At 49.5% G+C, this 27,282-nt stretch overlaps 1 protein-coding gene across 8 annotated transcripts in view; it reads left to right on the forward strand.

Moving 5' to 3' along the window:
* Positions 1-2,535: 2,535 nt before the first annotated feature.
* Positions 2,536-27,282, forward strand: part of ccdc77 (coiled-coil domain containing 77) — a 204,209-nt gene continuing 179,462 nt past the window's right edge. For 3 of the 8 annotated variants that reach the window (XR_010976902.1, XR_010976903.1, XM_068051115.1), the window contains exons 1-2: positions 2,536-2,585; positions 5,019-5,235. Coding sequence is in view for 6 of the 8 variants with exons in the window: in XM_068051115.1 (XP_067907216.1) it covers positions 2,569-2,585; positions 5,019-5,235 (234 nt within the window). In the remaining 2 variants the exon portion in view is untranslated. Of the gene's footprint in view, positions 2,586-2,921; positions 3,084-3,527; positions 3,677-4,631; positions 4,642-4,749; positions 4,762-5,018; positions 5,236-27,282 lie in introns of those variants that run through there. The other 5 variants (XM_068051118.1, XM_068051116.1, XM_068051119.1 and 2 more) reach the window with 5 other exon arrangements.

Below are 27,282 nucleotides of genomic sequence, written 5' to 3' on the forward strand. Positions count from 1 at the left end.
CTCCCTCCCTCCTCCCCTTCACTCTCCCTCCCTCCTCCTCCCCCTCACTCTCTCTCCCTCCCTCCTCCTCCCCCTCACTCTCTCTCCCTCCCTCCTCCCCCTCACTCTCTCTCCTTCCACCTCCTCCCCCTCACTCTCTCACCCTCCCTCCTCCCCCCCTCACTCTCTCTCCCTCCCTCCTCCCCCTCACTCTCTCTCCCTCCCTCCCTCCCTCCTCCCCCTCACTCTCTCTCCCTCCCTCCTCCTCCCCCCCTCACACTCTCTCCCTCCCTCCTCCTCCCCCCCTCACGCTCTCTCCCTCCCTCCTCCTCCCCCCTCACTCTCTCTCCCTCCCTCCTCCTCCCCCCCTCACTCTCTCTCCCTCCCTCCTCCCCCCCTCACTCTCTCTCCCTCCCTCCTCCTCATCCCCCTCACTCTCTCTCCCTCCTCCCCCTCACTCTCTCTCCCTCCCTCCTCCTCCCCTCACTCTCTCTCCCTCCCTCCTCCCCCTCACTCCTCCCTCCCTCCTCCTCCCCCTCACTCTCCCTCCCTCCTCCTCCCCTCACTCTCTCTCCCTCCCTCCTCCCCCTCACTCTCTCTCCCTCCTCCCCCTCACTCTCTCCCCCTCCCTCCTCCCCCTCACTCTCTCCCCCTCCCTCCTCCCCCTCACCTCTCTCCCTCCCTCCTCCCCCTCACTCTCTCTCCCTCCCTCCTCCCCCTCACTCTCTCTCCCTCCCCCTCACTCTCTCTCCCTCCCCCTCACTCTCTCTCCCTCCCTCCCTCCTCCCCCCTCACTCTCTCTCCCTCCCTCCTCCTCCCCCTCACTCTCTCTCCCTCCCTCCTCCCCCTCACTCTCTCTCCCTCCCTCCTCCCCCTCACTCTCTCTCCCTCCCTCCTCCCCCTCACTCTCTCTCCCTCCCTCCTCCCCCTCACTCTCTCTCCCTCCCCCTCACTCTCTCTCCCTCCCCCTCACTCTCTCTCCCTCCCCCTCACTCTCTCTCCCTCCCTCCTCCCCCTCACTCTCTCCCCCTCCCCCTCACTCTCTCTCCCTTCCTCCTCCCCCTCACTCTCTCTCCCTCCCTCCTCCCCCCTCACTCTCTCTCCCTCCCTCCTCCCCCTCACTCTCTCTCCCTCCCTCCTCCCCCTCACTCTCTCTCCCTCCCTCCTCCCCCTCACTCTCTCTCCCTCCCTCCTCCTCCCCCTCACTCTCTCTCCCTCCCTCCTCCTCCCCCCCTCCCTCTAACTCTCTCTCCCTCCCTCCTCCTCCCCCTCACTCTCTCTCCCTCCCTCCTCCTCCCCCTCACTCTCTCTCCCTCCCTCCTCCTCCCCCTCACTCTCTCTCCCTCCCTCCTCCTCCCCCTCACTCTCTCTCCCTCCCTCCTCCTCCCCCTCACTCTCTCTCCCTCCCTCCTCCTCCCCCTCACTCTCTCCCTCCCTCCTCCTCCCCCTCACTCTCTCTCCCTCCCTCCTCCCCCTCACTCTCTCTCCCTCCCTCCTCCCCCTCACTCTCTCTCCCTCCCTCCTCCTCCCCCTCACTCTCTCTCCCTCCCTCCCTCCTCCTCCTCACTCTCTCTCCCTCCCTCCTCCTCCTCACTCACTCTCCCTCCCTCCTCCCCCTCACTCTCCCTCCCTCCTCCCCCTCACTCTCCCTCCCTCCTCCCCCTCACTCTCTCTCCCTCCCTCCTCCCCCTGTCCCTCCCTCCCTCTCCTCCCCCTCCCTCCCTCCCTCTCCTCCCCCTCTCTCCCTCCCTCCTCCACCTCCACCTCCCCCTCCCCCTCCCATATCCTCACTTGACATTGATGAGGCTCCTCGGTATCCCTCCTCCTCCTCCCCCTCTCTCCATCCCATCCTCCCCCTCCCTCCCTCCCTCTCCCTCCCTCTCCCTCCCTCCCTCCCCCTCACTCTCTCTCCCTCCCTCTCCCTCACTCTCTCTCCCTCCCTCCCCCTCACTCCCTCTCCCTCCCTCCCCCTCACTCCCTCTCCCTCCCTCCCTCTCCCTCACTCTCTCTCCCTCACTCTCCCTCACTCTCTCTCCCTCCCTCCTCCCCCCTCACTCTCTCTCCCTTCCTCCTCCCCCTCACTCTCTCTCCCTCCCTCCTCCTCCTCCTCCCCCTCACTCTCTCTCCCTCCCCTCACTCTCTCCCTCCCTCCTCCCCCTCACTCTCTCTCCCTCCCTCCTCCCCCTCACTCTCTCTCCCTCCCTCCTCCCCCTCACTCTCTCTCCCTCCTCCCCCTCACTCTCTCTCCCTCCCTCCTCCCCCTCACTCTCTCTCCCTCCCTCCTCCCCCTCACTCTCTCTCCCTCCCTCCTCCTCCTCCTCACTCTCTCTCCCTCCCCCTCACTCTCTCTCCCTCCCTCCTCCCCCTCACTCTCTCTCCCTCCTCCCCCTCACTCTCTCTCCCTCCCCCTCACTCTCTCTCCCTCCCTCCTCCCCCTCACTTTCTCTCCCTCTCCCATATCCTCACTTGACATTGATGAGGCTCCTCGGTATGCCAATATCTGATTGGACAGATCCGCTCCTGAGCAGCCAATGGTTGTTGCGCGCGCGGGGAGAGCGCGAGGGGCGGTTGGCGGCGTGATAGACCCGGATGGAGAACGGGAGACGGTGAGTTGGAGCTCGGTCCCGGTTCCCCCCTTCCCGGTGAACGGGAGACGGTGAGTTGGAGCTCGGTCCCGGTTCCCCCCTTCCCGGTGAACGGGAGACGGTGAGTTGGAGCTCGGTCCCGGTTCCCTTTCCCCGGTGAACGGGAGACGGTGAGGTGGAGCTCGGTCCCGGTTCCCCCCTTCCCGGTGAACGGGAGACGGTGAGGTGGAGCTCGGTCCCGGTTCCCCCCTTCCCGGTGAACGGGAGACGGTGAGTTGGAGCTCGGTCCCGGTTCCCCCCTTCCCGGTGAACGGGAGACGGTGAGTTGGAGCTCGGTCCCGGTTCCCTTTCCCCGGTGAACGGGAGACGGTGAGGTGGAGCTCGGTCCCGGTTCCCCCCTTCCCGGTGAACGGGAGACGGTGAGGTGGAGCTCGGTCCCGGTTCCCCCCTTCCCGGTGAACGGGAGACGGTGAGTTGGAGCTCGGTCCCGGTTCCCCCCTTCCCGGTGAACGGGAGACGGTGAGTTGGAGCTCGGTCCCGGTTCCCTTTCCCCGGTGAACGGGAGACGGTGAGGTGGAGCTCGGTCCCGGTTCCCCCCTTCCCGGTGAACGGGAGACGGTGAGTTGGAGCTCGGTCCCGGTTCCCTTTCCCCGGTGAACGGGAGACGGTGAGGTGGAGCTCGGTCCCGGTTCCCCCCTTCCCGGTGAACGGGAGACGGTGAGTTGGAGCTCGGTCCCGGTTCCCTTTCCCCGGTGAACGGGAGACGGTGAGGTGGAGCTCGGTCCCGGTTCCCTTTCCCCGGTGAACGGGAGACGGTGAGGTGGAGCTCGGTCCCGGTTCCCCCCTTCCCGGTGAACGGGAGACGGTGAGTTGGAGCTCGGTCCCGGTTCCCTTTCCCCGGTGAACGGGAGACGGTGAGGTGGAGCTCGGTCCCGGTTCCCCCCTTCCCGGTGAACGGGAGACGGTGAGTTGGAGCTCGGTCCCGGTTCCCTTTCCCCGGTGAACGGGAGACGGTGAGGTGGAGCTCGGTCCCGGTTCCCCCCTTCCCGGTGAACGGGAGACGGTGAGTTGGAGCTCGGTCCCGGTTCCCTTTCCCCGGTGAACGGGAGACGGTGAGGTGGAGCTCGGTCCCGGTTCCCCCCTCCCTGGTGAACGGGAGACGGTGAGGTGGTTCCCCCTCCCCGGTGAGCTGGAGCTCGGTTCCCCCCTCCCCGGTGAACGGGAGACGGTGAGGTGTTTCCCCCTCCCCGGTGAGCTGGAGCTCGGTCCCGGTTCCCCCTCCCCGGTGAGTTGGAGCTCGGTCCCGGTTCCCCCTCCCCGGTGAGTTGGAGCTCGGTCCTGGTTCCCCCTCCCCGGTGAGTTGGAGCTCGGTCCCGGTCCCCCCTCCCCGGTGAACGGGAGATGGTGAGTTGGAGCTCGGTCCCGGTTCCCCCTCCCCGGTGAATGGGAGACGGTGAGGTGGTTCCCCCTCCCCGGTGGGCTGGAGCTCGGTCCCGGTCCCCCCTCCCCGGTGAACGGGAGACGGTGAGGTGGTTCCCCCTCCCTGGTGGGCTGGAGCTCGGTCCCGGTCCCCCCTCCCCAGTGAACGGGAGACGGTGAGTTGGAGCTCGGTCCCGGTTCCCCCTCCCCGGTGAATGGGAGACGGTGAGGTGGTTCTCCCTCCCCGGTGAGCTGGAGCTCGGTCCCGGTTCCCCCTCCCCGGTGAACGGGAGACGGTGAGGTGGTTCTCCCTCCCCGGTGAGCTGGAGCTCGGTTCCCCCCTCCACGGTGAACGGGAGACGGTGAGGTGGTTCCCCCTCCCCGGTGAGTTGGAGCTCGGTCCCGGTTCCCCCTCCCCGGTGAGTTGGAGCTCGGTCCCGGTTCCCCCTCCCCGGTGAGTTGGAGCTCGGTCCCGGTTCCCCCTCCCCGGTGAGTTGGAGCTCGGTCCCGGTCCCCCCTCCCCGGTGAACGGGAGACGGTGAGTTGGAGCTCGGTCCCGGTTCCCCCTCCCCGGTGAATGGGAGACGGTGAGGTGGTTCCCCCTCCCCGGTGGGCTGGAGCTCGGTCCTGGTTTCCCCTCCCTGGTGAACGGGAGACGGTGAGTTGGAGCTCGGTCCCGGTTCCCCCTCCCCGGTGAATGGGAGACGGTGAGGTGGTTCCCCCTGCCCGGTGAGCTGGAGCTCGGTCCTGGTTCCCCCTCCCCGGTGAACGGGAGACGGTGAGGTGGTTCTCCCTCCCCGGTGAGTTGGAGCTCGGTCCCGGTTCCCCCTCCCCGGTGAATGGGAGACGGTGAGTTGAAAGGTTAACTCTGCTTCTCTCTCCACAGATGCTGCCAGATTTGCTGAGTGTTTCCAGCATTTCTTGTTATTACTTGCCATTAGGTGTCTAGCTTGGTCCATTGTCCCCCTGAGGACTTTGGTTGCGGAATTATTTACCAATAACCGTTTTGAGAAATGCCTTTTCTTTGCATTGTAGGTCAACTATGGGCCGTAATTCATCCCATTCGGCCAAACGACAGCCTCCCCGAAACGATGGTTCTCCACCCATTCCATCAGTGAATGAGCGCCTGGCCTTTCTCCGTCCTTCCCGGGAACTGCTGGAGTATTACCGTAAAAAGATTGCAGAGTTTGATGAGGAGCATGAGAACCTCTTGAGAAGGCTGGAAGACTACAAGACCACGTATGAAGAGCAGGTGGGTCTCAGCAAGTTACAGCCAAGATGTAGGAGACACAAATCAGCAATTACTGATGTTAAAAAAAAAAATTGCTGACTTGTGGGAACATTATTGGAAGAAGTAATCCTTTGTCTAACTACAAAGAGATCTTATTCAAAATTGGCAGAGAACTATTCTGTACTTATTCACAAAACCACCTTGAATGGCTCTGCAATAAGCCCCACTGGAAAGCAGCTTCTAGTACAAAATAAACTGTGCCCTCGGTCTGATTCCCAATGTTAAGTGACTTCAAAATATCTCTGCTCATGAAGGGACTTAGGTTTTTTTCTGACTTATTTGTCCAGGGCTGCTGCTGGACAGTATATCTCTGTGGAAGCTAAGTGAGAAGAGAATTGGGATCAGCTGTGGATATAGCCTCCCTCTACTAGTTCTGTGGAAATAATGGAAGCAGGCGTCAGTAGAGCTGCATGTCTGGCTGGAGTCAGATGAGAAATACATGGCAGTTACAACACAGAAACAAACCTTTTGGCTTAACCAATCTGTGTTAGCGTTTAACCTTCTCACAAGCAAATGGTTCCAAATAATTTCCTGCCCTGTTCCCATTCAACCTTTATTCCATTATTCATCTGTCTAATCTAATCCTGGATCTGTAAGAGTTTCTACCTTGGCACGTCTCACAACTCTGAAATAGCAAGCTGCCGGATGCGGGACAAAGTTTTCTATTGCCACGAACATAAGATTGAGGAGACACTGGCTTAAACTTATGATACTTCTATTATAGCTAATCTGCAAGGAGTGTGTTGAATGAACTGCCCAGCAAGGCAGTGGAGGCAAGTTATGTAGAGCAGTGTATGAGAGAATTGAAGAGATATTCAAGAGAGTGGGTAGTTTGAGGGGGTAAGTTGTTGGGATCAGCCAGTGCATTTCCTTGTGTTCTTATCAATCAGGAGCTTTGGAAAGAGTGGTTGCCTTGGTTGATTAAACTCTAAATCAGTCCATTCAGATGTGCAAATAGCAATACTTAAATTATCTGCAAGTTTTCGGGAACAAGGAAATAAACTTGTACAGATAATTGTAGCTTATGAGTTAATGGTACGCAGCTCATGAAAACACATCTTGGGCACACGTCATTGTGTGGCGGTTTGACTTGGTTAGTAACACTTCTGTCTTTGGCAGAAGGTTGTTGTTTTGGAACCTTGTATGGAATTTAGTACATAATCTAGGCTGTACTGTGCAGTACTAATAGAGTGCAACGCTCAGTCATCGAGTCATTTATGGTACAGAAGGAGACCATTTGGCCCATCAAGTCCATGGCAGCTCTCGGTAGAGCAGTCTGTCAGTTCCATTCCTCTGCTCTATCCCCATAGCCCTGCAAGTTCATTTCCTTCAAGTGTCAATCCTTTTCAAATCATTTGGGGGAATTTTATACAGTCCATCATGGCAGATTTGGTGGCATGCGAGGCAATATCATTAGGTGGGAAGTGTTTTTTCGGATTCCCGATGGCAGGATATTTTAGAGAAATTAAGTCGTCAGCGCGTTTGTGGGGTTTCCCCACCACGGTGGTGAGTTAAGACAAGAACTAGGAGCAGAAGTAGACAATTCAGCCCCTCAAGCCTGCTCCCCCATTCAGTACGATCATGGCTGATCTCATCTCGTCCTCAACTCCACTTTCCTGCCCGGTCTCCATAACCCTTCAACCCTTTAATAATTAAACATCTGTCTATCTCCTCAAAGCTGCTTATTGTCCCGGCATCTGCCGCACTCTGGGGTAGTGAATTCCACAGACTCACGACCCTTTGAGAGAAGTAATTTCTCTTCACCTCTGCTTTAAATCTACTGCCCCTTATCCTAAAACTATGACCTCTCGTTCTAGATTGCCCCACAAGAGGAAACATTCTCTCTACGTCTACATTGTCAATCCCCTTAATCATCTTGTATACTTCAATTAGATTTCCTCTCATTCTTCTAAACTCTAGAGAGTAAAGGCCTAAACTGCTCAATCTCTTCATAATACAAACCCCTCCTCTGGAATCAATCTAGTGAACTGGCTCCAATGCAACTACATCCCTCCTCAAGTAAGGGGACCAAAACTGTATGCGGTACTCTGGGTGCGGTCTTATTAATGCCTTGTAGAGTTGAAGCAACACTTCCCTACTTTTATACTCTATTCCTTTAGCAATAAATGCCAAAATTCCATTTGCCTTCCTTATTACCTGCTGCACCTGCATGCTAATTTTCTGTGATTCATGCACGACGACACCCAGATCCCTCTGCACCGAAGCACTCTGAAGTTTCTCTCCATTTAGATAATTTGCCTTTCTATTCTTCCGACCAAAATGGTTAACCTCACACTTATCCACATTAAACTCCGTCTGCCAAATTTTGACCCATTCATCTAACCTATCCATATCCATTTGTAAATTTCTTCTTTCTTTATTGCAAATTTGGCTATAGTACCTTCTATCCCTGCATCCAAGTCATTCATATAGATTGTAGATAGTTGGGGCCCAAGGACCAACCCCTGTGGTACCCCACTAGTTACAGCTTGCCAACCAGAAAAGGACCCATTTATCCTGACTCTCTGTTTTCTGTTGGTTAGCCAATCCTCTATCCAAGCTAATAAATTGTCCCAAACCCATGTGATCTTACCTTGTGTATTAACCTTTTGTGCGGCACCTTATCAAATGCCTTCTGGAAGTCCAGATATACTACATCTACAGGATCCCCATTATCCACTTTGCTTGTTACATCCTCGAAGAACTCTAGCAAATTAGTCAAACGCGATTTACCCTTCATAAAATCATGCTGACTCTGTTGGATTGCATTTTGACTTTCTAAATGTTCTGTTATTCCTTCCTTAATAATGGATTCTAACAATTTCCCAATGACAGATGTAAAACTAACTGGTCTATAGTTTCCTACTTTCTGCCTCCCTCCCTTTTTGAATAAGGGCGTTATATTAGCATTTTTCCAATCCACTGGAACCTTCCCCGCATCCAGGGAATTTTGGAATATTATAAACTAATGGATCTACTATCTCCACTGCCACTTCCTTTAAGACCCTAGCATGTAGGCCATCAGGCCCTGGGGACTTGTCTGCCTTCAATCCTAATAGTTTGCTCAGTACTTTTTCCCCAGTGATGCTGATTGTTCTCAGTTCTTCCCTTTCTATAACCTCTGCATTACCTGTTACTATTGGGATGGTATTAGTGTCCTCCACCGTGAAAACTGAGGCAAAATACTGATTTGGTATCTCCGCCATTTCTGTGTTCCCCATTATTAACTCCCCAGTCACATCCTCCAAGGGACCAACATTCACTTTAGCTACTCTCTCCCTTTTATATACTTATAGAAGCTTTTGCGATCAGTTTTTATATTTTGCGCCAGCTTTCTTTCATAATTTACCTTTGCTCTTTTTATTACTTTTTTAGTAACCCTTTGTTGATCTTTATGTCTTTGTTATCCTTAACTTCCTTGCTTAGCCATGGATGTTTTTCCCCCCTCTTAGAATCTTTCTTCCTCTCTGGAATATACTTTAGTTGGGAGGAGTTGAATATCTCCTTAAACATCTACCACTGCTCATCAAAGGTCCTACCTTTTAGTCTTCCTGCCCAGTCCACTAGGGCCAAATCTGTCCTCATGCCTATGTAATTACCTTTGTTTAACTCCAGAATGCTGGTGTGGGATTCCAGTTTCTCGTCTTCATACTGAATTTGTAATTCTAGTTTGCTACGATCACTCTTCCCTAGAGGATCCTTAACTACGAGATCATTAATTTATCGCACTCATTACACAATACCAAATCTAGACTAGCCTGCTCCCTGGTCGGTTCCACAACATATTGCTCCGAAAAACAATCTCTAATACATTCAATGCACTCGGAGGGCGGAGTTCCAGTGTGGTAAGTATAAAAACCTTACCTTGGGGATTCGTGGCCTAGTTCCAGGGAGAAGACTCATAGGGCGGAGTTCCGGAGCGGTGAGTATAGAGAGTAACTTAGCTCGGGTGGAATAAAAAAGAAAAAATAACTGAAAAAGTGACATCACAGGAAAGCTGTGACCTGATTGGATGGTAGGGGATCTGCACTGAATTTGAAAATAAAACATTGATAAACTAATTAACCCTAATTAATAAGTAGAAGAGTAGTAGAGGAGGGAGGAAATTACTGGATTTAGCATTTAATATTTATAGCAGAAATCTAGCGCTTGGGACCATATAGTTAATTGTAACTTAATTTAGTAAGGGTTTAATAAGTATTTATTTTAAATTAATTTATTAATTAGTGCTAGAAATGTCAGTTAGAGGGGTAGGCTGGGTCTGTTTTCCCTGGAGCGAAGGAGGCTGAGAGGGGACATGATAGAGGTATATAAAATTATGAGAGGCATGGATAGGGTAGATAGCCAGAGTCTGTTTCCCATGGTAGGGGTGACTAAAACTAGAGGGCATAGATTTAAAGTGAGAGGGAGGAGGTTTAAAGGGGATCAAAGGGGTAAATTTTTCACACAAAGAATAGTGGGTGTCTGGAATGAGCTACCAGAGGAGGTGGTGGAGGCAGGAACAGTAGCAACATTTAAGAGGCATCTGGACAGGTACTTGAATGAGCAAGGCATAGAGGGATATGGAATTAATGCAGGCAGGTGGGATTAGTATAGCTGGGCATTATGGTCGGCATGGACGCAGTGGGCCAAAGGGCCTGTTTCTATGCTGTACGACTCTGACTCTAAAGAGTTTCACCTGTGAGATGTGGGAGGTCTGTGACGCTTCCAGCGTTCCGGACAACTACATCTGCAGGAAGTGTACCCAATTGCGGCTCCTCACAGACCGCATGGGTCGGTTGGAGCAGCAATTGGATGCACGTAGGAGCATGCAGGTGGCGGAAAGCATCATAGACAGGAGTTTTAGAGACGTGGTTACACCCATGGTGCAGGCAGATAGATGGGTGACCACTAGAAGGGGCAGGCAGTCAGTGCAGGCATCCCCTGTTGCTGTCCCCCTCTCTAACAAGTATACCGTTTTGGATACTGTTGGGAAAACAACAGCAGCAGCCAGAGCAGTGGCACCACGGCTGGCACTGTTGTTCAGCAGGGAGGGACAAAGCGCAGAAGAACAATAGTTATAGGCGACTCTATAGTCAGGGGCACAGATAGGTGCTTCTGTGGATGTGAAAGAGACTCCAGGATGTTATGTTGCCTCCCTGGTGCCAGGGTCAAGGATGTCTCTGAATGGGCAGGGGGCATTCTGAAGGGGGAGGGTGAACAGCCAGAGGTTGTGGTACACATTGGTACTAACGACATAGGCAGGAAGAGTGACGAGGTCCTACAGGAAGAGTTCAGGGAGTTGGGTAGTAAGTTTAAAAAAACAGGACCTCTAGGGTTGTAATCTCGAGATTACTCCCTGTGCCATGTGCCAGTGAGGCTAGAAATAGGAAAATAGTGCAGCTAAACATGTGGCTAAACAGCTGGTGTAGGAGGGAGGGTTTCAGATATCTGGATCATTGGGATCTCTTCCGGGACAGGTGGGACCTGTACAAGAAGGACGGGTTGCATCTAAACTGGAGGAGCACAAATATTCTGCCTGCGAGGTTTGCTAGCGTCACTCAGGAGGGTTTAAACTAGTGTGGCAGGGGGGTGGGAAACAGAGCAGTAGGTCAGCATGTGAACTAACTGAGGGGGAACGAGTGAATAAGGCCAGTAAGACTGAGAGGGAGAGCAGGCAGGGAGATGTTGCTGAGCACAGTGGGACTGGTGGTCTGAAGTGCCTTTGTTTCAATGCGAGAAGTATAACAGGTAAGGCAGATGAACTAAGAGCTTGGATTAGTACTTGGAACTATGATGTTGCTATTATAGAGACTTGATTGAGGGAAGGACAGGATTGGTAGCTGAACATTCTGGGATTTATATGCTTCAGGCGGGATAGAGGAGGATGTAAAAGGGGTGGGGGAGTTGCATTATTGATTAAGGAGAATATCACGGCTGTACTGTGGGAGGACACCTCGGAGGGATCATGCAACAGGTTGTTGTGTTGGGTGATTTTAACTTCCCCTATATTGACTGGAACTCACTTAGTGCTAGGGGCTTGGATGGGGCAGAATTTGTAAGGAGCATCCAGGAGGGCTTCTTGAAACAATATGTCAATCGTCCAACTCGGGAAGGGGCTGTACTGGATCTGATATTGGGGAATGAGCCCGGCCAGGTGGTTGAAGTTTCAGTAGGGGAGCATTTCGGGAACAGTGACCATAATTCTGTAAGTTTTAAGGTACTTGTGGATAAGGATAAGAGTAGTCCTCGGGTGAAGGTGCTAAATTGGCGATAGGCTGATTACAACAATATAAGGCAGGAACTGAAGAGTTTAGATTGGGGGCGGCTGTTTGAGGGTAAATCAACATCTGACGTGGGAGTCTTTCAAACGTCAGTTGATTAGAATCCAGGACCGGCATGTTCCTGTGAGGAGGAAGGATAAGTTTGGCAAGTTTCGGGAACCTTGGATAACGAGGGATATTGTGAGCCTATTCAAAAAGAAAAAGGAAACATTCGTAAGGGCGAGAAGGCTGGGAACAGACGAAGCCCTCGAGGGATATAAAGAAAGTAGGAAGGAACTTAAGCAAGGAGTCAGGAGGGCTAAAAGGGGTCATGAAAAGTCATTGGCAAACAGGATTAAGGAGAATCCCAAGGCCTTTTATACGTATATAAAGAGCAAGAGGGTAGCCAGGGAAAGGGTTGGCCCACTCAAGGACAGAGGAGGGAATCTATGCGTGGAGCCAAAAGAAATGGGTGAGATACTAAATGAGAACTTTGCATCAGTATGCACCAAAGAGAAGGACTTGGTGGATGATGAATTGAGGGAAGGGAGTGTAGATAGTCTGGGTCATGCCGATATCAAAAAGGAGGAGGTGTTGGGCGTCTTGAAAAACATTAAGGTAGATAGGTCCCCAGGGCCTGATGGGATCTGCCCCAGAATACTGAGGGAGACAAGGGAAGAAATTGCTGGGGCCTTGCCAGAAATCTTTGTATCCTCATTGGCTACAGGTGAGGTCCCAGTGGACTGGAGAATAGCCAGTGTTGTTCCTTTGTTTAAGAAGGGTAGCAAGGATAATCCGGGAAATTACAGACTGGGGAGCCGTAGGTCAGTGTTAGGGAAATTATTGGAGAGGATTCTTCTTGACAGGATTTACTCCCATTTGGAAACAAATGGACTTATTAGCGAGAGGCAGCATGGTTTTGTGAAGGGGAGGTTGTGTCTCACTAATTTGATTGAGTTTTTTGAGGAAGTGATGAAGATGATTGATGAAGGAAGGGCAGTGGATGTTGTTTCCATGGACTTCAGTAAAGCCTTTGACAAGGTCCCTCATGGCAGACTGGTACAAAAGGTGAAGTCACGGGATCAGAGGTGAGCTGGCAAGATGGATACAGAACTGGCTCAGTCATGGAAGACAGAGGGTAGTAGTGGAAGGGTGCTTTTCTGAATGGAGGGCTGTGACTAGTGGTGTTCCGCAGGGATCAGTGCTGGGACTTTTGCTCTTTGTAGTACATATAAATGATTTGGAGGAAAATGTAGCTGGTCTGATTCGTACGTTTGCGGACGACACAAAGGTTGGTGGAGTTGCGGATAATGATGAGGATTGTCAGAGGATACAGCAGGATATAGATCGGTTGGAGACTTGGGCGGAGCAGTGGCAGATGGAGTTTAATCTGGACAAATATGAAGTAATGCATTTTGGAAGGTCGAATACAGGTGGGAAGTATACAGTAAATGGCAGAACCCTTGGGAGTATTGACAGGCAGAGAGATCTGGTCGTACAGGTCCACAGGTCATTGAAAGTGGCAACGCCGGTGGATAAGGTAGTCAAGAAGGCATACGGCATGCTTGCCTTCATCGGTCGGGGCATAGAGTATAAAAATTGGAAGTCATGCTGCAGCTGCACAGAACCTTAGTTAGGCCGCACTTGGAATATTGCATACAGTTCTGGTTGATACGCTACCAGAAGGATGTGGAAGCTTTGGAGAGGGTACAGAAGAGGTTTACCAGGATGTTGCCTGGTCTGGAGGGTATTAGCTATGAGGAAAGGTTGGATAAACTCTGATTGTTTTCACTGGAACGACGGAGGTGGAGGGGCGACATGATAGAGGTTTACAAAGCTAGGACAGAGTGGATAGTCAGAAGCTTTTTCCCAGGGTGGAAGAGTCAGTTACTAGAGGACATAGGTTTAAGGTGTGAGGGGCAAAGTTTAGAGGGGATGTGCGAGGTAAATTTTTTACACAGAGGGTGCTGAGTGCCTGCAACTTGCTGCCGGGGGAGGTGGTGGAAGCAGGTACGATAGCGACGTTTAAGAGGCATTTTGACAAATACATGAATAGGATGGGAATAGAGGGATACGGTCCCCGGAAGTGCAGAAGGTTTTAGTTTAGACGGGCATCACGATCGGCGCAGGCTTGGAGGCCAAATGGCCTGTTCCTGTGCTGTACTGTTCTTTGTTCTTTGAACTCTCCGTCGCGGCTACCCTTTCCAATTTGACTAATCCAGTCTATATGCATATTAAAATCACCCATGATTATTGCCGAACCTTTCTTACAAGCCCACAGTATTTCCTGGTTTATACTGTGCCCCACTGTGGAACTACTGTTCGGGGACCTATAGATTACTCCCACCAGGGACTTCTTTCCCTTGCTATTTCTTATTTCTAAGCAGACTGATACTACGTCTTGATCTCCAATCTTGATCTCCTACATCGTTTCTCACTACAGCACTGATCTCTTCCTTTACTAACAAAGCTACACCACCTCCTTTTCCTTCCTGCCTATCCTTCCAAAATACTGAGTACCCTTGGATATTCAATTCCCAAACCTGGTTTCCCTGCAACCATGTCTCAGTAATCGCCACTAAATCATACCCATTCGAGTCTATTTGCGCTGTTAACTCATTAATTTAATTCCGATTGCTTTGTGCATTCTGATACAAAGCCTTTAAGTTTGTTCTATTATCAAATTTCTCTACTCTTATACGATTCCTTGGTGCAATATGACGTTCACACGTTCTGTCCCTACCTTTTTCTTTTCTGGTAACAATCAGCCTCATCACTAACCTGCACTCCTACCTTCTCCTTTAACTTTGACTTCCTAATTTTCCATGTAACTGAACCCTCCCCCCTCCCCCCACCCCCCACTATTTAGTTTAAAGCCCTATCTACAGCCCTAGTTATGCAATTTGCCAGGATTCTGATCCCAGCATGATTCAGGTGGAGCCCGGATAGGCAGGAAGGAAAAGGAGGAGGTGTAGCTTTGTTAGTAAAGGAAGAGATCGGTGCTGTAGTGAGAAACGATGTAGGCACTGGAGATCAAGATGTAGAATCAGTCTGGGTAGAAATAAGAAATAGCAAGGGAAAGAAGTCCCTGGTGAGAGTAATCAAAAGGTCCCCGAACAGTAGTTCCACAGTGGAGCACAGTTTTAACCAGGAAATATTGGGGGCTTGTAAGAAAGGTACGCCAATAATCATGGGTGATTTTAATATGCATATGGACTGGATTAATCAAGTTGGCAAGGGTAGCATTGGAACAGCTCCCTCCTTCCGCAGTACTGGTGCCGTTGTCTCAGGAATTCAAACCCATTTCTCCCACACCTATCTTGGAGCCACGCATTTACCTCTTTAATCTTATTGACCCTGTACTAATTAGCTCATGGCTCATGTAGTACTCTGGAGATTATTACATTTTTAGTGCTGCTTTTTAATTTAGCCCCTAGCTGCTCATATTCCCTCAGCAGAACCTCTACCCTCGTTCCACCTATATCGTTGGTACCTACGTGGACCACGACAACTGGATCTTTCCCCTCCCACTCCACGTTCCTCTGCAGCCCAGATGAGATATCCTGAATCCTGGCATCAGGTAGGCAACACAACCTTCAGGACTCTCGATCCCGGCCACAGAGAACAGTGTCTATGCCTCTAACTGTACTATCCCCAATTATGGCTACATTTCTCTTTTCTCCCCCCACTTGAATGGCTCCCTGTCCCACGGTGCTATGGTCAGTTTGCTCATCCTCCCTACAGTCTCTGCTCTCAACCACATAGGGAGCAAGAACCTCGAACCTGTTGGACAAGGACAAGGGCTGAGGCTCCTGCAACACTACCTCCTGGATCCCTCTACCTGCCTCCCTCATAGTCACACCCTCTTGTCCCTGACTACTGGCCAAATTCAAGGTCATTAATCTAAGGGGAGTGACTGTCTCCTGAAACACAGCGTCCAGGTAACTCTTTCCCCCTCCCTGATTTTTTTTATTTATTTCCAAAATATACTTTAAACAGTTTCAAAACAGCACCATAAAATACAAACATTGCAAGGGAGATCAGTTTCCTTCAATACTGTCATGAGTTTCTTCACAACCCTTCCGTTTCACAATTTTCATGTCAATTACAGTTTTACATTTACAGCAATTGAGAATATTAACGATACAGTTCGAGGGGTTTCCCATGGATCCAGCCCCTCAGTCCAGCTTGGTGGGGGAACCTTACACTGGTCTTTCCCCATTGAGCCTTTGCTGCGGCTGCCCCAAGCTTTTGTGCGTCCCTCAGCACGTACTCCTGGACCTCGGAATGTGCCAGTCTGCAACATTCGGTGGTGGACAACTCCTTGTGCTGGAAGACCAGCAAGTTTCGGGCAGACCAAAGGGCGTCTTTCACCAAATTGATAGTCCTCCAGCAGCAGTTGATGTTTGTCTCGGTCTGCGTCTCTGGGAACAGCCCGTAGAGCACAGACTCCTGTGTTACAGAGCTGCTTGGGATGAACCTCGACAAAAACCACTGCATCTCTTTCCACATCTGCTTTGCAAAGACACATTCCAGGAGGAGGTGGGCGACCGTCTCTTCCCCACCACAGCCACCATGGGTGCATTGTGTGGAGGGGGCGAGGCTTTGGGTGTGCATGAAGGATCTGACGGGGAGGGCCCTTCTCACCACCAGCCAAGCTACGTCTTGGTGCTTGTTTGAAAGTTCTGGTGATGAGGCATTCCGCCAAATGACTGATGGTCTGCTCGGGGAACCATCCGACAGGATCCACCGTCTCCTTTTCCCGTAGGGCCTTGAGGACATTCCGTGCAGACCACTGCCTGATGGACCGGTGGTCAAAGGTGTTTTCCCGCAGAAACTGCTCCATGAAGGATAGGTGGTACGGCACGGTCCAACTGCATGGAGCGTTCAGCGGCAATGTGCCCAGGCCCATCCTTCGCAACACTGGGGACAGATAGAACCTCAGCACGTAGTGACACTTGGAGTTTGCGTACTGGAAATCTACACACAGCTTGATGCAGCCGCACACGAAGGTGGTCATCAGGATGAGGGCCACGTTGGGTACATTTTTCCTGCCCTTGTCCAGAGATTTGAACATCGTGTCCCTCCGGACCCGGTCCATTTTAGATCCCCAGACAAAGCGGAAAATGGCTCGGGTGACCGCTACAGCGCAGGAGTGGGGTATGGGCCAGACCTGCGCCACGTAGAGCAACAACGTGAGCGCCTCGCACCTGATGACCAGGTTCTTACCCACAATGGAGAGAGATCGCTGCCCCCACATGCCCAACTTTTGTCGTACCTTGGCTACTCGCTCCTCCCATGTTTTGGTGCACGCCCCGGCCCTTCCGAACCATATCCCCAGCACCTTCAGGTAATCTGACCTGACGGTGAAGGGGACAAAGGATCGGTCAGCCCAGTTCCCAAAGAACATGGCCTCGCTCTTGCCGTGGTTAACTTTGGCTCCCGAGGCCAGTTCGAACTGGTCGCAGATGCTCATCAGTCTGCGCACGGACAGCGGATCCGAGCTGAAGACGGCAACGTCATCCATGTACAGGGAGGTTTTGACCTGAGTGCCTCCGCTGCCTGGGATGTCACCCCTCTTATGCTCGCATCCTCCCCTCCCTGATGTGTCGTAGTGTCCATCAACTCTTTTTTTTTTTCCAAAATATACTTTATTCATAAAAATCTGTAAAAATTACATTGCCAAACAGTTTCCAAACAGCACCAAAAAATACAAACATTGCAAGGGAGATCAGTTTCCTTCAATACTGTCATGTGTTTCTTCCCAACCCTTGCGTTTCACAATTGTCATGTCAATTACAGTTTTACATTTACAGCAATTGAGAATATTAACGATACAGTTCGAGGGATTTCCCATGGATCCAGCCCCTCAGTCCAGCTTGGTGGGGGAACCTTACACTGTGGTCTTTCCCCATTGTAGTGTCCATCAACTCTGAGCCGGAGATCCTTGAACAGCCAACACTTGCTACAGATGTGGTCGCTAGGAACCACAATGGGGTCAACCGGCTCCCACATCATGCAGGTACAACACATCGCCTGGCCCTGCATCTCTATTTTATTTAATTAGATTTTAATTTGTTTTTTTAAATTTTTTAATCTGAAATATTTCTCCTATTCACCTTTAATCTGAAATCAACTTAGAATAGGTAATTCAAATTAGCAGTTACTTGCCAACCAATGAACTTATGGTTTTTCTGTGATGTCACTCTTTTGCTTTTTTTCCTCTCTGATTGTACTCCCTTAAAATACTCTCTCTCTGTCTCTCTCTCTCACTGTGTGAGGGGGCAGGAGGAGGTTAGGAGGTGGACAAACTTGCCTGGTTTCGCAGACACAACACTTTCTGGAAGAATAATCGTACAAACCACGTGTCCATTTAAGGAATGCAAGTTGCTTGGCAGATGGTGGGTGGGATCTCCAGGTGCATGCAAATGTTAGACACACAATAGCGATCTGCTCATGACTTTCATGGTTCTGATGAGAGGCAGAAGGATGGTTTTACACACTTCTCAATGATTGAAAAGCTGCAAAGACATGAGTCTCATACAGGCAATTTGTCCTTTAACATGCAAACATTTGCAGAGGGAGAGACTGAGAAGGGATCTTGGTGATCAGTGGATGAGGCCTCAACAGGAGCAGCAAGGAGCACAAGAGGGTGAAACCATCCAAGAAAGACATTATCGAAAATGGGCGCCGGCATGTCATCGCATTTCAGGACAAGGACAGATTACCTTCAAATGTCTGAGCGGTAATGCCAGAGAAGCATGAAGATATGACTTGCAATGGAAACAAAAATGTGTACAATCCTTCAGCATTACCTGCAGCCACTTGTTTCTGTTGGGAAACCCATGCCACCTACTCTCAAGGTTACTATTGCACTCAATTTCTTTGCTACTAGGGATCAACGGGTGACATATGTAGTATCTTGCAGTCTGCGACTCACAGGCGCATCGAAGAGGTGACCTGCCCTTTTCGACATGCTAGTGATTTCATCTACTTACCTGTGGACGAGAACAGCCAGACAGCAAGGTCTGCAGCCTTTGCCATTGCTGGCGTTCCTAGAGTGCAAGGCGTGATTGACTGTACTCATGGCCATTCGAGCTTCCTGACACCAGCCTGCTGTCTTGGTTAGTCGCAAAGGCTTCCACTCTTGAAGCGTGCATCTGGTTTGTGAGAGGCGGCTGATCATGCATGTTTGTGCACGTTTCCCAGGGAGCTGACTTGACTTCTACATTTTGAGGAACTTCGAGCTGCCAGCAGTTTTTGAGGAACCAGCCAAAGTGGACAGAAGGATCCCTCAGTGACGAGAGTTACCCACTTTGTATATGGTTGCCACCAGTGCGTCATCCCCAAAGCACTGCTGAAGGAGGTACAGTGTCACACACATCCACCAGAGCCATCATTGAGTACATCATTGGCATGCTGAAAATGCGATTCCGTTGCCTTGATCAGTCTGGAGGGGCTCTTCAGTACATGCTACAGAGGGTGTAATGAATAACAGTCTGCTGTGCCTGGCGCTACCTTGCAATTAGACACGACAGGTGGAGGAGCTGGAGGAACACCAGTCTCTCTTAGATGAGGATGACTGAAGAGGTTGAGGAAGAGGGCAACAATGCCATCATTGACATGAGGGCCATGGGGAGAGACGCAAGGGACATCAGAGAGAGCCTAATTTATGCACATTTCAGCTAACAATAAGTCACATCATCAAGGAATGTTGGGAGGAGAAACATAATTCCCCACAGAAATTCCCTTCTGCTTGAGGTCTTCATCTCTTAACGAAGCATGGCTGTACTTTCATGTGATTTGCATTTGAAATCATTCATGGTCTACATTGAATGCGACCACACACCACTGCAAGCAGCATTAAGTTATGACCGTGGAAAACAAAAGTAAGGTATGACAGTATTGGAAAAAGTTAATAATCAACAACAGAATAACAGCCATCACTGAAGATTGAAGACTAAAATTCCAATGAGATATGCACACTGGACATTTGCTGAGATGCTTCACAAGCTTCATTGCGTTCCTGCCGTAGGCCTCCTGAAAACATCTTTGTATCCATCTGTAACCAAGCAAATCATTACTGAGAGTGGATCAAATTTTGTTACAAAGAAAAATGTTTGAATACATCTTTGCATTCATGAACATTTCAACATCACCCGTGCCACCTTCATGCTCAAAACTGTTTCAATTTTCTTTTCCTGTCACTTTGTCCAGGTACTACCTCAACATTAGCAGCTGAGGTTGAGGCAGTCTGCTCAGTGTGCTACCCCGTTGCTGTGGATGACCATGGTGGGTGTCCTCTGGAGGAATGGGGCCTTGATGGCTCCATCCTATTGAGGGTCGACAGCCATAGTGCTTGAGTATCCTCTGTGTGCTAGCCTGCTGGAGCTAAGGGGTCAGTGTCAGGCGGGTGGGGGAAGATGTCGAGACTCCTCTTTCCCTGGGGTGTCCTGAGAGGAAGCCCTGGGGGAGCTGGCATGCGCTCCTCCTCTGTCTGTTTGCACGATGGCACCTGCCTGTCTCCCTGAGGGGAAGGAGCACCTGGAGGGAGGTCTAGGTTCTTTGTCCCCCTCTTGCTTAGACTCTACTGCATGGCGCCCACAGCAACAGTGATAGCTTGTAGGTCACATAGCATATAGCTTGAATGGTCAACCAGACTCGCCTTGGAGCTCGCCGAGCAATCGACTGAGAAAGCCATACACTCAAGTGCCTGGGACATGGCAGATGTCATGGCTTACATGGATTCCTCCATAGCACGTGCTAAGCCACGCATGACCTCGGGCACCTCTGACATTTTCCACGTGGCTTTGCTGCGCATCCAGCAGACATCTTGTAGCAACAAGCAGAGGATCATCATGTGTGTGGGGCTGAGCAGGGGTCTCGTCTGCAGCAGCCCTTAGATTGTCAGGGGACCTGCTGGCACATGCTCCCTCAGCTACTGGGACGTGTCTATATTGTGCACAGCAGCTGTGACCCAGATTCTAATCTTAAACCCCCCCCGTGGACTGTGCGGATGTATCTGCGCTGGCGGAGGCTGAAGAGGCAGGCGACGGTGCACCCTCTGGGACATTGACTGCTTCTTGCTCCCCAGAGGAGGATTCTTGGGCCACCAGCATTCTGCTACTTGAGTGCAGGCACCTGCAGTGGAGACACAAACAGAGGCTCTATGTGCTTCACATGAGTTCACATAATTTCCTTCAGTTTCCACATATCACTGCAAGAGCAGAAATGGCACTTCATCCTTGCGACTTGTGGCTCCTGCCTCGCCACCTCGCCTTACCCTGCTTCCCTCCTCTCTCACGATCTCAGAGGCATCCTCCTCAGCCATGGTCAGCAGCCTGATGTCAGGGACCCCTCCTCTCATCTTAGCACGCTCACACTGGTTGTAGCTTCGTTGCTCCTGCAACAGACAGTGTAGTTTTAATGGCATGGAAGATGATGCATCGCAAACCACAGTGGCGCAGTGGTTAGCACCACAGCCTCACAGCTCCAGTGACCCGGGTTCAATTCTGGGTGCTGCCTGTGTGGAGTTTGCAAGTTCTCCCTGTGTCTGCGTGGGTTTCCTCCGGGTGCTCCGGTTTCCTCCCACATGCCAAAAGACTTGCAGGTTGATAGGTTAATTGGCCATTATAGATTGCCCCTAGTATAGGTAGGTGGTAGGGAAATATAGGGACAGGTGGGGATGTGGTAGGAATATGGGATTAGTGTAGGATTAGTATAAATGGGTGGTTAATGGTCGGCACAGACTCGGTGGGCCGAAGGGCTTGTTTCAGTGCTGTATCTCTAAATCTAAATCTAAACCACCGCATACATGCATCGACATCACTCATTCTGCATTGGCTTTCGCATGACACATCCAATTACATCAATAATGCCAATCTTCATTTAGTTAATGGCATCAAGACTGCTCACACAGTCGACTACATTCCTTGCATACCCTCTGCCTTAAAAACACCTAGCCATGGGAGAAATCAATGGAGCAGCCTCGCTAGGACCACTTAGCCTCGCTGATCTAAACAAGTCATTGATTTGATTGTGGTACTGCACCCATATTCTAAGTTACCCACTGTTTGAGATCTCCTCCACTACATCCATCCACGCCACCTTGGTGAGGCAGGAGGGTCTTCACACTCCATCTGCAGGGAAGAGGACCTCCTGCCTTTCCCTGATGGCTTGGAGGAGAACCTGCAGGGAAGGATCACTGAACCATGGGGCGGCACGCTGCCTGCCAGCTGCCATTTGGTTCACTTTGGCTGGAGGGAAAATAAATGATAGGACGTTGTTTGTGAGTTTCACACAATAATGGAGACAAAAACGTTTTGATTTCCGTGAAAGCTTCAACTAAGTTGTTCTGAAGATACTTACATGAAAGGAAGGCTGCTGATCCTTGAGGCTACAAGCACAGAATGTTTTATATCTGTGGCGATCATGGGGCAGTGACGGGTTCCACCAGGAAAGGCTGCCCCCGTCGCATGATCCCATGTGTTCCCCGTGACCATCACCACGTGGCTAATTGAAATATTAAATCGCGTGGGAAACGGGACTTGCGGCGAGAGCGGAAGTTTCCAACAACTTCTGGACCCGCTGTCGGGAACGTCATGGCACTCCTAAGATTCCACCCCTTGTCTCTGCTTCCACCATCCTTGTAGGCAGCAAGTTCCAAGGCATTGTCACTCGCTGCAAATAGAAGTTCTTCCTCGCATCCCCTTTGCATCTCTTGTCTAAAACCTTCAATCGCGTCCCCGCGTCCTTGTACCATCAGCTAATGGGAGCAGATTTTCTTTCTCTAGCTTTTCTAAACCTGTCATAATCTTGTATACCTCTATCAAATCTCCCTTCAACCAAATTGCTCCAAGGAGAACAACCCCAGCTTTTCCAACTGAACCTTGCAGCTAAAATCCCTCAACCTATCGCCATTCTGGTAAATCTCCTCTGCACCCTCTCAAGGACCCTCAAATCCTTCCTAAGGTGTGGTGACCAGAACTGGACACAATACTCCTAGTTGTACCTGAATCAGAACTTTAGAAAGGTTCAGAATAACTTCCCTGCTATTGTACTTCATATCTCTTCATGAAGCCCAAAGATCTGATATGCTTTGCTAACTATTCTCTGAATATGGCTTGCCACCTTCAAAGATCTGTGCACATGAACCCCCAGGTCCCTCTGTCCCTGCACACACTTCAGAACTGTGCCATTAAATCTGTATGACCTGTCCCCATCCTTTCTGCAAAATACATCACTTCACACTTCTCTGTATTAAATTCCATTTTCCACTTTCAGATGGCACATTAAAACTGAGGCCTTGTCTGTCTGTCCAGGTAGATGTCAGGGATCCCATGGCACTATTCTGAGTAGGGGGTTCTACCCTGGTCACCATATCATTCCTCAGTTATCACCCCAAACTAATGAACTGGTCATTGATTACCTTTTTAGAGTCATAGAGTCACATAGCACAGAAACAAGCCCTACGGCCCATCATGTCTGTACAGGCCATCAAGCACCTAACTATTCTAATCCCATTTTCCAGCACTTGGCCCGTAGCCTTGTATGCTATGGCATTTCAAGTACTCAACTCAATACTTCTTAAATGTTGAGGGTTCCTGCCTCTACCACCCCTTCAGGCAGTGCCTTCCAGATTCCAACTACCCTCTGGGTGAAAATTTGTTTCCTCAAATCCCCTGTAAACTTCCTGCCCCTTACCTTAAATCTATTCCCCCTGGTTATTGATCCCTCTGCTAAGGGAAGAAGTTACTTCCTATCTAACCTATCAATGCCCTTCATAATTTTGTATACCTCAATGAGGTTCCCCCTCAGCCTTCTCCACATGCGTAAGGAATCAGTTGGGATTTAAACCAGTTTACCAGATTGGCTCTCCCTGTCCGTGAGGACAGCATAATCTGGAGCTGAATGAGAAGAATCATCGTGCTCAGTAATGGCTCTGTATGACCAGCTCCTTTAGTAAGCCAAGTTGCTTGTCAATCATCAACAATTCCCTGGAGAATTGCAAACCTGCATGACAAGGCTCTTTGGATAGCAAGGTGTGACACAGAATCCACTTAGTTCAAATATCCCATCAATATGCTGGTTGTCTTGAAGCCAGTGACCACAGTGTGACCCAACCACTATTCCCTCCCACTCTTCCCTCCCACTCCCACAAGGAGTCACAATGCTCTTCCTATTGTCTTTGGAATTGGGGAGTTCAGACCAGGTCCCAGAATGCTGCCTTGTTGGTCTGAAAATCCATGGTGTTTAATTTTGTATTTTCATAAGCCAGTGTATTCCTGTCACTCAACTTGATCATCAGACCTCCTTGATTTGATTCTAGCCAGTAAAACACGCTCGGATTTATTGAAACAGAAATTGCTATATAAAAAAAACTTGGGTCAGTAATCATTTGTGATGGGAGCAGACAAGCTGACGTTCGTGCATGGACCCTTCGTAAGAAGTACAGATGTAATTAAAGGGAAGAGGCAGGGGAAACGTCTTTATACGCACACACACAATGACCTGTAAATTAAGGATGCCAAAACTTTTGAGAGGGTGTGGAGGAGATTTACCAGGATAGTTTCAGGGATGAGGGACTTCAGTTGTGTGGAGAGGCTAAAGAACTGGGATGTTTCTCTCCTTACCCTATCAAAATCCAGGAAAAAAAACAGTCTAGTCATGGCTTAACCGTCGACATTTAAGGAAATACAAATTTAGTCTGTTATCTCTTATTGTCTAGCCCATGGAGCCCTGGAAACATTCTGCTGAACATACATTGCAGTCCTTCCGAGATCAGGATATCTTGCCTATGATATGATGCCCAGAACTGTACACAGTACTCCAGATGTGCTCTAATGAGGGCTGTGTATAGCTACAGCAAAATATTCTAGTCCTCAAGTTGTAAAGGCTAATAATCCATTAAAACCTTTTTGATTTTTTTTTTACATACCTGACTTACTACATTCTGTGATCTTTCTGTAAGGACCGCTAAATCTCTTTGGCCCGCCACAGTGCCTATCTTTTCACCACTTATATAATACTCAGTTCTATTCTTTATTGGTCCAAAATGGATGACCTAACGTTTATCTGTGTTGAAATCCATCTGCCACAGTTTTGCCCACTCACTTAATTTATCAATGTTCCTTTTTAATTTGTTGCTCCCATCGACAGTACTTACAATGAGACTAATCATTGTGTCATCAAACTTGGATACTCTTGTGTTATGTAAGCTATTAATAAATACAATGAATAATTTAATTGTGCGATAACACATCTTTGTGGGAGGCCACTAGTTACTTCCTTCTGATTTGGGAACATACCCATTATCCTCACTCCCTTCGACTGCCTAATCAATCTCCTAACCAGGTCAATAATTTGACTTCAAATGCATGAACTTTAATTTTAGCTAACAGTCTGCAATGTGGAACTTTATTGAATGCCTTATCCTATGGAAGTCCTATAGAAAATTATATCCAGAGACATTTCCCCTGTCAACTACTTAAATTACATCCTCAAAAAACTCAATTAAGTTTGTTAGACTTGGCCCACCCTTTAGAAATCCACGTTGGCTTGCTCATCAGCTCAAATTTCTCATAAGTGCTCGGTCACTCTATCCTTAATTATAGAAACACAGAACATAGGAGCATAGGAAATTTATGGCACAAAAGGAGGCCATCCAGCCCAATGTGTCCATGCTGGCCACAAAAGGACTATGCAGCTTCATCCCACTTTCTAGCTCTTGGTCCGTAGACCTGAAGGTTACGGCATGTGTACCCAAGTTTTTTTTAAATGTGATGAGGGTTTCTGCCTCTTCCATCCTTTCAGGCAGTGAGTTCCAGACCCCCAACACCCTCTGGGTGGAAAAAAAACTTTGCAACTTCCCTCTAATCCTTCTGCCAATTACTTTAAATCTGTACCCCCTGGTTATTGACCACTCTGATAAAGAAAATAGGTCCTTCCTATCTTCTCTTTCTAGGCCCCTCATAATTTTATACAGCTCAATGAAATCTCCCCCCACAACAGCCTTCTCTGCTCCAAAGAAAACCGCACCAGGTTATCCAACAAAAACAAAAATTGCTGGAATCAATCTTTCCTCATGGCCAAGATTCTCTATTCCTGACAACATCCTCCTAAATTTCCTCTGTATCCTCGCTAGCGTGATCACATCCTGTAATGCAGTGACCAGAACTGTACACAATACTTTAGCTATGGCTTAATTACTGTTTAATACACAGCTCTTATAAAGTATCCCGAATGCCTTAGTTACTACCTTGTCTACCTGTCTTGCTATCTGCATGCACTCCAAGGTCCTACTGTTCCTCTACGCTTTTTCAGTATCCTACCATTTATTGTGTATTCCCTTGCCTTGTTGTCCTCCCCAAATACATTACCTCACACCTCTCCAGATTGAATATCATTTGCCACTTTTCTTCCCACTTAATTAGTCCATTGATATCTTCCTGGAGTCTAGTTTTCTTGCTTTAGTGCCAAGCACAGGACCAGTTTTTTTTAATCATCTGCAAACTTCTTAATCATACCCGCTACATTTGAGTCCAAATCATTCATATATACCTCATACAGCAAGGGACCCAGTACTCAGCTCTGCAGAACCCCACTGTAAACAGCCTTCCAGTCACAAAAACGCCTATCGACCATTACCCTTTTCTTTCTGTCACCGAGCTAATTTTGGCTTCAGCTTGCCACTTTCCCTTGGATCCTATTGGTTCTTTCTTTCCTGACCATTCTGCCATCTGGGACCCTATCAAAGCTTACCAAAATCCATGCAGATTAAGCAAATGCGCTACCCTCATCGACCCTCCTTATTACTTGCTCAAAAAATTCTTTCAAATTAGTTAGACATGACATTTCCTTAACACATCCATGCAAACTTGATTAATCTGTGCCTTTCTAAATGATAACTTATACTGTCCCTCAATTTTTCCCAGTACTTTGCTCATCACTGCAATTAGGTTGACTGGCCTGTAATTTCTCAGTCTCTCCCTTTTTTAAACAATGATACATTAAAGGGAGGAAGGGCGTTGAAAGGGAGAAAATATTTGCTGTTTTAGTGGGCTTAAAAGTGGATAAATCCTCAGGCCCAGATGAGATGTATCCCAGGCTGTTATGTGAGGCAAGGGAGGAGATAACAGGGGCTTTGACACAAATTTTCAAATCCTCTCTGGCCACAGGAGAGGTACCAGAGGATTGGAGGACAGCGAATGTGGTACCATTATTCAAGAAGGGTAGCAGGGATAAACCAGGTAATTACAGGCCGGTGAGTCTAACATCAGTGGTTGGGAAAATATTGGAAAAATTCTGAGAGACAGGGATTAATCAGGGATAGTCAGCATGGCTTTGTCAGGGAGAGATCGTGTCTAAGTAACTTGATTGAATTTTTCATGGAGTGATTAGATGTGTCGATGAGGGTAAGGCAGTAGTTGTAGTCTACATGGATTTCAGTAAGGCTTTTGATAAGGTCCCGCATGGGAGATTGGTTGAGAAGGTAAGAGCTGTGGGATCCAGGGAAATTTGGCAAATTGGATCCAAAATTAGCTTAGTGGCACGAGGTAGAGGGTAATAGTCGAGAGCTGTTTGCGATTGGAAGCCTGATGACCAGTGGTGTACCACAGGGATCAGTGCTGGGACCCTTAGTGTACATTAACGATTTAGATGTGAATATAGGAGGTATGATCAATAGGTTCGCAGATGACACAAAAATTGGTGTTGTCAATAGTGAGGAGATTATCCTTGGATTACAGGGAGATATAGATGGGCTGGT

Source organism: Heterodontus francisci, chromosome 18, assembly GCF_036365525.1.
Source record: "Heterodontus francisci isolate sHetFra1 chromosome 18, sHetFra1.hap1, whole genome shotgun sequence".
NCBI lineage: Eukaryota > Metazoa > Chordata > Chondrichthyes > Heterodontiformes > Heterodontidae > Heterodontus > Heterodontus francisci.